The 10,195-nt window shown below is 37.4% G+C and overlaps 1 protein-coding gene and 2 long non-coding RNA genes across 6 annotated transcripts in view; 1 reads left to right on the top strand and 2 right to left on the bottom strand.

Moving 5' to 3' along the window:
• The window catches only part of LOC121814319, a 788-nt gene extending 455 nt beyond the window's left edge, over positions 1–333 (bottom strand). The window contains exon 1 of the long non-coding RNA XR_006054276.1: positions 292–333. This is a non-coding gene — a long non-coding RNA (uncharacterized LOC121814319). The remainder of the gene's footprint in view (positions 1–291) is intronic.
• Positions 1–5,783, top strand: part of spartb (spartin b) — an 8,254-nt gene extending 2,471 nt beyond the window's left edge. For 2 of the 4 annotated variants that reach the window (XM_005926460.3, XM_005926459.3), the window contains exons 3-8: positions 1,200–1,397; positions 2,298–2,457; positions 2,597–2,791; positions 2,898–3,056; positions 3,609–3,699; positions 4,694–5,783. In XM_005926460.3, the coding sequence (XP_005926522.1) occupies positions 1,200–1,397; positions 2,298–2,457; positions 2,597–2,791; positions 2,898–3,056; positions 3,609–3,699; positions 4,694–4,898 (1,008 nt within the window). In that variant the 3' untranslated portion in view covers positions 4,899–5,783. Of the gene's footprint in view, positions 1–1,199; positions 1,398–2,297; positions 2,458–2,596; positions 2,792–2,897; positions 3,057–3,608; positions 3,700–3,885 lie in introns of all 4 variants that reach the window. The other 2 variants (XM_005926461.3, XM_042219658.1) reach the window with 2 other exon arrangements.
• A 1,883-nt stretch (positions 5,784–7,666) lies between these two features.
• On the bottom strand, positions 7,667–10,173 carry LOC102299783. The gene is made up of 6 exons (XR_316040.3): positions 9,790–10,173; positions 9,423–9,474; positions 9,255–9,328; positions 8,785–8,848; positions 8,620–8,679; positions 7,667–8,533 (listed from the first exon to the last, which is right to left on the bottom strand). It is a non-coding gene; the product is annotated as an uncharacterized LOC102299783 (long non-coding RNA).
• Between the last annotated feature and the right edge of the window lie 22 nt (positions 10,174–10,195).

The following is a 10,195-nucleotide window of genomic DNA, read 5'->3' as shown; positions in this document are numbered from 1 at the left end:
TTAGTAGTAGGAGGTGTTTTTGGGTTTTTTTTTTTTGTGTGTGTGTTTGTTTGTTTGTTTTTTTACACATTTAAAACTAAAGCAGTGTTTGAACATTAATATCTCAAAGACCTTTAAAGATGAAAACTTTAACCTGTATGAAAACCTTGACCTTTACCTGTAAATTGAATGAGGATGTGCACTTAAAGCCAAATTAAAAACCAGAATCTTCTAGGAAGCTACAGTACCCACACAAACACTCGGAGAACATGCAAACTCAACACAGCAAAATGGTGGAGTCGAACTCAGGACCTTTTTGCTGTGAGGCAATAATGCTAGCCACTGCACCACCTGTTTCGGAAAATGTGTAGAATCACATATTAACATGAAATTGTTAGTCACAAAAATAAATAAAACACTGTTATTTGGTAATGTTTTTTTTATTTTTTTTTATTGGGGGGGGGGATTTTTTAACATATCACATGGGTTGTGAATCTTCACAGATGAGCATGATGTAGTTTGAGATGCTTTCCAGATTTTTCTTTTTCTTTTGACTTGAAATAAGTTGGTTAATAAAAACCAATGATGCAGTGAAATCAAAGGTTGTGAGGTGTTTTGAACTGCCAAGTTGGATTTGTACAGGTCAACACTGCAACCAGTCAATGATAAGATAAGAAAGGGTTTGGAGGTATGTAGACAGCTTAAGCTCTTTATTAAGAGACTGAATCAATAAGACCAAATGTCTCTAACCTATTCAGGATTATTTGTTATGATTACATTTGCCTTTCATGCCACTAGTGTCATGAGACTAAAATTTGCCTATTTAGTGGGGGGATTTCCCAGGTGTTATTGAAAGTGTGTGACATCAGTGATTCACATGAGTGCAAGTAATTACGTAAACCCAGCTTACACAGTTATGCTCTGTAATCTTGTTAGACATGCAGCAATCACAGGATGACTGTGTACTCTAGTTTGTCTCACTGTGTTGTGCAGAAGCACCATTTGTAAAACCAGGATTCATTCAAGGTTACTTTTGAAAACTTCTAGTAAAACAAAATGTCTGCGGACTTCTTTCTCCTGTTAAATGTAACTTTCACCTCAATTCACTTACTATACTATATTACACACATCATTTCATATCATAGTATACCTGTTTTGATTTGTTTTTAATCACATTTTCCATTTGTTGCATTTTCTTCACTTTCTTTTGATCCTGGCAGGTGTGTGACTGGCTGTACCCTCTCATGGCCATGAACTCTCCAGTGTTACTCTGTAACACTGGTGTGTTTATGTTTCCGGACATGATGGCACCAGCTCCAGGGTATTATGTGGGAGTGGTTTTGTCCTCTGAGCTCCCTGCTACAGACAGAGGACTGTTTCAGGACCTGTTGTCCCAGATGACAGATCTGAGGGTTCAGGTCAGTGTGTTTCACTGTGGTTAGATCTGCAACAGCATGAAATATTTGGTATTATCTGGCAAACAATTGCAAACAGAGACCAGGCTGTAAGGCCTGTGTTTCCCAAACAGTAGAGTCTGTGGCTAAATATATCCCCAAACAGAGATCATGCTGTATTTGATTTCTGTGTTTAAAGAAATAACAAGATTTTTTTTTTTAAACTAGAAAATCTAAACTTTCCCAACTTCAGATTTTTTAAATTCCAGTTTAATTGTTTTGTTGATTCTTACACAAACAACACTTTTGATGCTGCACTCTGCTGTATTGTTGGCTTGCAATGAAACTCTTGCTGCTGCTTATTTCTGATCTAGCAGCCCTCCCCAAATTACCCCTGCCTCAGCATTGTGGGGATTTGACTCAGGCAGGTGAGGAGAATTAATCAGTTATAATGCTCTTATCTGCAGCAGTTAGAACCTCAGAGCTTCAGCTGAAAGACAAGTGCCAGTTTAGCCATGATGGAGGTGTCATTTTGATTGGAGTGACACCAGGCAAGGTCATTTTTAATGAATGCACACAGGCTAATTATCTTGTCACATGGAGGTGATATCACATCAGAAAGTAAGCAATTTTTTTAAAATTTCTTTATTATTCAGTCTAATAGGATACCAGAGATTTTTAGCTCAAATCTTTCGTTACAGCAGAGAGACGTTTTTAAAATGGCAGTCTGTTTGAGAGCAAACAAATAGCGCATTGTAATGAGGAGTGCAGAATGAGAGGATGCATTGTGTGCATTGGGGGGTTACTGGGAGACGAACATCTGTAGATGTGTGCAGCTTCCACAAGTTGTCCAAAGTATTTATTTTCATCCCACACTGTCTGTCTTCATTCTGCACTGGCTAACCAATGTGTCTCTATGATCAGGCTCCAGAAGAAGCTGCAGATACCATTAATCTCAGCCAGAAGGTGTCTATTGATACACCTGAGCAACCAGCAGAGGCTCCTGCAGAGACTCCAGCAGAGACTGAAGAGGAAAAGACTTTACCTGAATGGAGTGAAAAGGTGGCAAACGGGATCCTGACAGGTAAGCAGTGTCTCTTAAATTTTTAATATCATTGTTTTACAAAGTTAGGAGTTAGTTTGGAATTGGATTGTTTATGAATATAGGTCAGCAGTCCTCACTAATGATCACTAACGCTGTCTGCCCTGTGTGATCCTGTCAGGTGCATCCTGGCTAAGCTGGGGACTGGTCAAAGGAGCTGAGTACACAGGCATAGCCATTCACAAAGGGGCAGCTAAACTCAGAGAACATATCACTCCAGAGGACAAACCCACCCCCGTCAGCCCCACAGTCACAAAAGGCCTCCATGTTGCCAAGCAAGCTACAGGAGGAGCTGTCAAAGTCAGCCAGTTTCTAGGTCATTAAGTCATCTTCAGTCAGCATTTTTTTTTTTTTTTTTTTTACTGCCCTTGAGTGTTAATTTGGCAGTGAACTTATAATTTACTAATGCTTTCTTACTGCAGTGGATGGCGTGTGTTCTGTTGCTAGCTGCGTGGGTCGAGAGTTGGCTCCACATGTGAAAAAACACGGAGGCAAGCTGATCCCAGAGTCTATGAAGAAGGATAAAGATGGGCGTTCCAACATTGATGGAGCCATGGTGGTGGCTGCAAGTGGTGTGCAAGGTAAAGTTAATTTTCACTTTATATTCTTTAAAACATGTTTTGTTGTTTTTTTTTTTTGGGTTTGTTTGTTTTTTATTAAAAACCATATTTTTTATTTGTTTGTACTTTTATATATACACAGACGTTTTTGAAAAGACCTTTTGGTCATTTGTCACATGACCAGAAATTAAAAAAATAAATAAATAAGAGCTCTTCTATGACAAGTGTGTAGAGGATAGTATTCAGATTAAAACACCTCAGCCGTGCTGTGTATTGTCATGCACTGGCAGAGAGCATGGTAAAAAAGCTTTTTTTGTTTTGCTTTTCCTGCATTGACCACCACATCCTTTTCACCAGGTTTGGCACCCTCTGACTTTGCCCTCTTTCCCAAAATTCAGCTTGAATGTCTGCTGTGTAAAATAGCAGCTATTCTGGAAATGTTACCGTTAAAAACACGCTTCAAGGGAATTTTGTCCAGTCTGAATCTGATGTATTTCATTATTACGCCCTTTGCATAAATGTATCTACCGTTACAAACAAGCACATACAAATAATACTCTTGTGTTTTCCCAGGATTTGCAACCATGTGGACAGGTTTGGAAGTAGCAGCAAAGGACATAGCTACAAGTGTAGCTTCAGAAACAGTGAGCACCGTAAAACACAAGTAAGAAATTAAATAAATATAGTTTAATTAATTCTGACTACTGTCACTGCTTGAATGTGCACATATGCAATTTTTTGATCAGCACTGCTCGGGAGACGGGTTTTTGATGTGTATGTTGTAAATGACTGCATACATTGTGTAAGCAAAAACCAAAAGTGCACTCACTCTCTTCAATTTGCTTTGCAGATTTAGGGGTCTACAAAACAACTCTGACACTCCTAATGAGACAAAGTGTAATTTTTCCTGATTCTCCGCAACTGTTTAATTCTTTTCACTTCTAATTGTGCACATAACACAAGCTTCTGGGTTTTTGTTTTTTTTTTTGTTCTCTTTAACAAAGCACTCTTCAGCCCTATGCTGTACCAGTTCACTCCCTTTTCTTGTGTGCCAATTTGGATTACGGGGCCTCTTTAAGTGATTCCATTGATTTCTAACAGTGTTTCTGAAGGAAATGTTATAATTGACAGTATTTTCATCCTGCCTGCCTCAACGGGTTCTCGTGTTCTAAGAAATTCTGCAAAATGGTTATCAGATATCTTCACATCAGAGTTAAAAACTGGTTTCAGGAGGGAAATTCTTAAAATGTTCTTTTAATGATGAAAATCTGCCGTACTGTTTCTTTCTTTGAATACGTTTTGGCTTCGTTAGGCATCCCTGGGAAATCACTAAGCTGGACTCTACAGTATTACATTTGCTTTGTTTTTGCATGCATGTGTCAATACAAGTTGATTTGGTTAGAATTTGTAAATGAAATTGGCCAAAAAAGATCTTCCCATCTGCTTCCAATTGGGTAAAATTGCCTATATTCTGGCAAACAAATGTATTTATTCCAGATTGCACACTTGCATGCACTTGCAACCCTCACTCCCTCACAGAAATTCACTCGACGCATGATGGCATCTTTACAGTCTTTGCACTACATATTAATTAATTCTTCCCATACCCTCTTCTCCCCGCCTCTCGCTCTGACCTCTCACTCAATCTGACTCTGAAGGTACGGAGCAGCGGCAGGACAAGCCACAGACCACGCTGTCAATTCTGCCATTAATGTCGGTATCACTGCCTTCAATGTTGACAACCTGGGGATCAAAGCTGTGGTGAAAAGGACTGGCAGGCACACAGCGCAAGCACTTTTGGAAGACTACAAGATTCAGAAAAAACCTGAAAATGGGACTCAAGTGGAGAAGTTGGAGAAATAGCTGGTAGTGTCCTGCCTCATTCCCACAGCAATGCCTTAAAACAAAATTTGTAATTTCTATTAAATCATTCTATATTTAATATTCTTTATTTATAAAACCTGGTTCTAGATTTACAAGGTAACTACTGATTATATTCATATCCTATAGTTTGATACTGCTTGGAACTTGCACTTTAATATTTATGTAATACAGGAAGATTGGACCTAAATGTGAAGGACCTGAAAATTATATAATACACACCAAAAGATTAATTATAAATGATACAATATCCTACATAACATTTAATTCATTTTGAACTGTTTAACACTGCTGTTTGTATGAAGAAAGCTTTGTTCTTGAATAGAGACATAATTATTTAATATGCATTTGTGTTTCCCATAATAGCAAATGTGTTTTAAACAAAAGATGATGAAATATATGTGTGCATATTTACTTTCACATATATTTAAGACCAAAGTAATACCAGCTGTACTGTTTCACTATGGTGTTGAAAATGTCAAGTTATCTCTGCTTCTAACTGTGCCTTCAAATATCAAATGATAATGTTAAAAATTAATATTTCAAGCTCCAAAATTTGACTAAAACGCAACAGATTCTGGACAAGTATGTAGTCTCTCTATACTCAATCAGTAACCAGTAAGATGTAAATGCATCTCAGGAGTCTAAAAGATGTTGTGCTCCAGTCTGCAGGGCTTGCTTCTGTATTTTCGACTTAGTTGTAGCCATGTTATTTTTAAATGTGGCTTATTGTATTTCATAAAAAATTCACTGTAATATGTAAACAATATATCCCGAAGAGTATTTGTAATGTTTAAATGGCCTCTAGTTGCACATTGAGATTTTGTTCCCAGCTGAATTACTCAATAAAGATGAAGACTAAATGAAGCATCCTTAGGAGTCTAAAGTAAATATTTTGTGCCAGCAGAAGTGCATATTTGCGAGTGCAGTCAATTACTTTTAATTCCTCAGGAGTTAGGGTAGTTAAGTGTGAACCATGAGCCTAGTACCTCCACCTAGTGGCGACCATTCGATCAAGCTTAATTTAACCATGTACATTCATGTCTCCTGAATGGGTGATCCAGATTAGTTTTCTTCTTTAATACCAGCTAAACACGAGGTAAAATTAAGTGCAGGTACAAAGAGATTTGTGAAAAAGCCTTGAGCCAGCCCCTTAGTTACTTTTGCTTCCAAGGAGCCAAACGTTGTCATTTTTATTTAGTTATTAAAGTGGTGTTGACCAGTAGTTCTCCAGGCTTCCTGGAAATATTCCAAACCTTTTTCAGATATTGGCTGCTTTTCAACCATTTTCAGTCCAGTTCTTGTACCTGACAATTTTTAGAGGAATGTTCAAAGCTACTTAACACAAAATTTAAGTACAAAAGAAATAAATGTTTTGTGCTTAACATTTATAAGCAGCATTCATGCAATAAAAAGGCTTCCAACTCGAGGGATGAACCAATGTTGTCTCTACAGGCAAAGAACCAGTTTTAAACTTTATCTTTAGGCACTTTGATACCTCTAGCCTGTCACAAAACAATTTCTTCAGCCTTAGTTTGCAGAATTCTCATCAGAAATTGTCTCAGTGAAAGGGTGGCTGACAAGAAGCCATTCTCAAGGAAGGGAAACTGGGGGGGGAAAGGCTGAGGTGTGCTAAATTATACAAGAACTGGACTGCAAATTGGATCTTATGGCGTGAGTAATCCATATTTGAAAATTTTGGTTCAAATCGGATGTACAGAGGTCAGCTGGAAAAGGGTACTGCAGGGAGTGTTTATAGCCACCTGTAAAACACGATGGAGGGTCAGTCATGGTTTGGTGCTCCTTTTTTTTATTTTTATGAACAAGGTTTTGGTCCACCATGCAACACAGTTTATAAAAGAGGGTAATTTTCCAGCATGATAATACAGTAAAAACACACATACACAATGGAATACTATCAGTCATACACTATCCTCCCCAGAGCCCATACGTCAGCACGACTGAAGGAGTACGGGATCATCTTAACTGAAAGGAACAAAAGCAGCCAACATCCAAAGGAAAGATTTGAATGTCCTTCGAGAAGCCTGGAGAATTATTCCTGATGACTACTTCATAAAGTTGCAAGAAAGCTTGCCTGAGAGTATTCAGGCTGTGAAGAAGAAAAAAGACATTCATAAGTACTGAGGTTCAAGCTTGTCAGAATTTAACAAATTAAAATATACTGCATTTAATGTTTGTACATTTCACTGATTACTGTATCATTTCTCATTTTGCCCAAAAAAAAAAAAAAAAATTAGGGGGCTTAAGACTTACACATATTGAATATTTACATTCAGTACATAAATTATTCCATTTATTTCAGCAGCTTATAAAGATTTTTCAACTGATAAGATGCCATATCTTTACTCAAACTTCACATAGGTATCCAGTCCAGTTGTTTGTTTAGCATCTCATTTTTAATGTACTCGCTGGAGAGGGAAAAGCAAATTGTAATAATTGCAAATGCAGCATTTTGCCTGTGTTCGTCGGTTTTATATTTCAAGATTAAATGCTTTGAGGTTTCTAGTGGAAATTATGACTCATCTTTACTATAATTCCTACAATGATGCACTGAAAAATTAAAGATGTTACTCAATATGAAAAGAAATGTCATCTGCATCAGTCTGACAATGCAGGGGGAAAAAATGCAAACATTTTTATCAAATATTGGCAAAACACGTTCAATGAAGTCTGCAGACCGAACTGCATAAATACCTCATGGTGTTGCTATAAGCTAATCATTTCGAAACTTTCTGTATATGCGGTCTAAACATCTTTTATACACAAATTAAAATAAAAAGGAAAGAAAAAAAAATACAGCCGTCTCTCTACTAACTGGTCATTTCAAACTGCAAAGTTGCAGTAACTTTGTACTTAATCAGGACCCGTTTCAGGGGAAAGGACAAAATCTACAAGATTAGGATCAGGGAAGCACAAGTTACTACTGCTATCCAAAAGCAAATCGAGCCAAAATGGACTAACCACATCACACTGACTGTCTGTTAAAAGGCTACTGCAGTTGGCACTGTCTGGGAAAAGTCTTGAATCGCACAAAGCTTCTGAAACTGCAAGAGTGACGTCATCAGAGCTTGAAGGTTCCCTTTGAAGTTTACATGGTGGGATAACTAGTTGGCTTGTAAAATCTACTGATACAATGTCAGGTTGGCTAACCTGAGGTAAGTCAGTGTAACACACTTCAGTTTTTTCAGGTGGGGTATAGGCTTGGCCACAATGACCTGATAGGAAAGTAACAGGATCCACCTGGTGAGAAGCAGCATCCCATAACATATGGCTTGAAGATGAGCTGGGTAAAAAAGTGTGGCTGATATCTGCTGATGTGAAAGCACATGAAGTTGCATTCATAAATGCGGTGGCTGAATTTATCCAGTTATTTTCCACAAATTGAAATGAGGCAGAGAGAAATTGATCCTGGCACACTGGCAGCATTTGTCCTCGGGGAACAGTCGATTTATCCAACAATATTGGCGGGACATGTGCTGTGGTCAGGCTGCGCGCTCGAGGAAGTGTTTCATCCATCGTCAGAGGACTATTTGTTGTGATAGATGGCTGATTTACTTCTTTACAGAGGTCTTTCTGAGGGCATCTTGAGACACGATCTGAAATTTAGCAGTATGTTAACAAATACAACAATGTACCAAAGAAAGATTTTTTTATTTTTTTTTAATGAAAAACAATTCCTCACTTGACTTTTTAACAGCCGGCTTTGTCCTCTGAAGCATTCTTTTTAAGCCTGATCCTTTTTCTGTTAGAAAAAAAAAAAAACAGACAGTCAGCTTGGTATTCTTACCATTTAGCGAGTTAAAAATAAATCATCTGAGTGTTCAAAACTCTTATTTGGATTGTGTACCTTTTCTTTTGTGCTCTCTGTATGCTTTTCCAGAAAATGCTGGAATTCATCTCAACCACTCAACCTGGGAAAGGAAAAAAAAAAAAGAACATTAAAATGATCATAACATTTACTTATAATATTGATATCAGGATGCAATAGACCTACTTTAGACAGAATACCTAAAGGAAGAGTCTCTTTCAAATAGCTTATATAATTCGCGGTGAGCTCTAGTGTGTCTGCTATGTCTAACTGACCGTTGACAAAGGGCAGAAGATCACACAAGTGTTGACAAGATGTTCTGATTTGAAGCCTGGGAACATGTCAATATGTGCAGTAAAGAAGTTACAGTTACGGTGGTGATGTGAAACCATACAAGAAATGGCCAAGGAAGAGTTTTTGGTTGCCTTGATAGCACACCCTGGAATTGTGAAAGTCTAACCTCCGCCTCTGTTCTTTGCAGCAATGACTGATTGAAGTCTGGAACTCACTTTTCTGTGAAGAAGAAGGGTAACACTTCTCCATGGTAGGTTCATTTTTTTTTTTAATCATCTCATCCTCAAGCCTGAGGAGAAAAAATATCTCTGAATGTCATAACACACAATGACAATGTATTCAGAAACTTTTAAGAAAACATCAAAATGACTTTTTCCCCTTACTGCTCAGGTGCTGAAGATTTATATGACTGCAGTTTTTGGCTCCTGAGTTTGTCTGAAAGAAGTGCAACCAAAGGTTAATGTACTGTTAGCATACACTGTCAAGGTGCTGTTCTAAAGGCTGGAGTTACTTCCTTATTTTAAATAGAAACCTTTGTAAGGAGCATTAGAAAGTTAAGCTTTGTATAGACTTTGTAACCACAGCACCATACATACATTTAATGCATGAATAAAACATTTTAAATCACGGAGTAAAACTGGAATAAAGAACAAGAAAGTAGCGTGCTACTTAAAGCCTGGACAAAACTCTTAGGCAAGAAAAGTTAGTAAATTTTGTAGCAAGTCATAAGTTGTTAATTATATTTAGAACCTTTTAGTTGTATAACCTGATGAGCGCACTTTTGTTTGCCAATAATCTTCCAAAGGTAGAGAATAACAAAGTTATGTTTTCAGCTCTTGGACAAAAGCCACACAGTAATGTGATTCTTGGCATCAGGTTTAAATTGAGAAAAAAAAAAAAATGCTGACAAATATAAATCCAAGATGTCCAAAAATGTATTATTAACATAAGCTGTCAGCCTATAAATATATACTAATGATTTTTTTTTTTTTTAAACCAAATTACTCGTTAGTTGGTCGTTTTTCTCATTCTTAAGTTGTGCTTTTAGTTTCCCTGTTAAAGGCGACATTAATCAGCCCCTCAGGCGCATTTCAGGAGCAGGTCCAAATGAACTTGTTAATTTCTCACATTACCAACACCTGTGTAAGCTTCTCCC

This window comes from Haplochromis burtoni, unplaced genomic scaffold (assembly GCF_018398535.1).
Source record: "Haplochromis burtoni strain Fernald_Lab_line unplaced genomic scaffold, NCSU_Asbu1 Contig_36, whole genome shotgun sequence".
Taxonomy (NCBI): domain Eukaryota; kingdom Metazoa; phylum Chordata; class Actinopteri; order Cichliformes; family Cichlidae; genus Haplochromis; species Haplochromis burtoni.
Note: the sequence above shows the minus strand (reverse complement) of the source record. Positions and strands in the feature narration are given on the sequence as shown.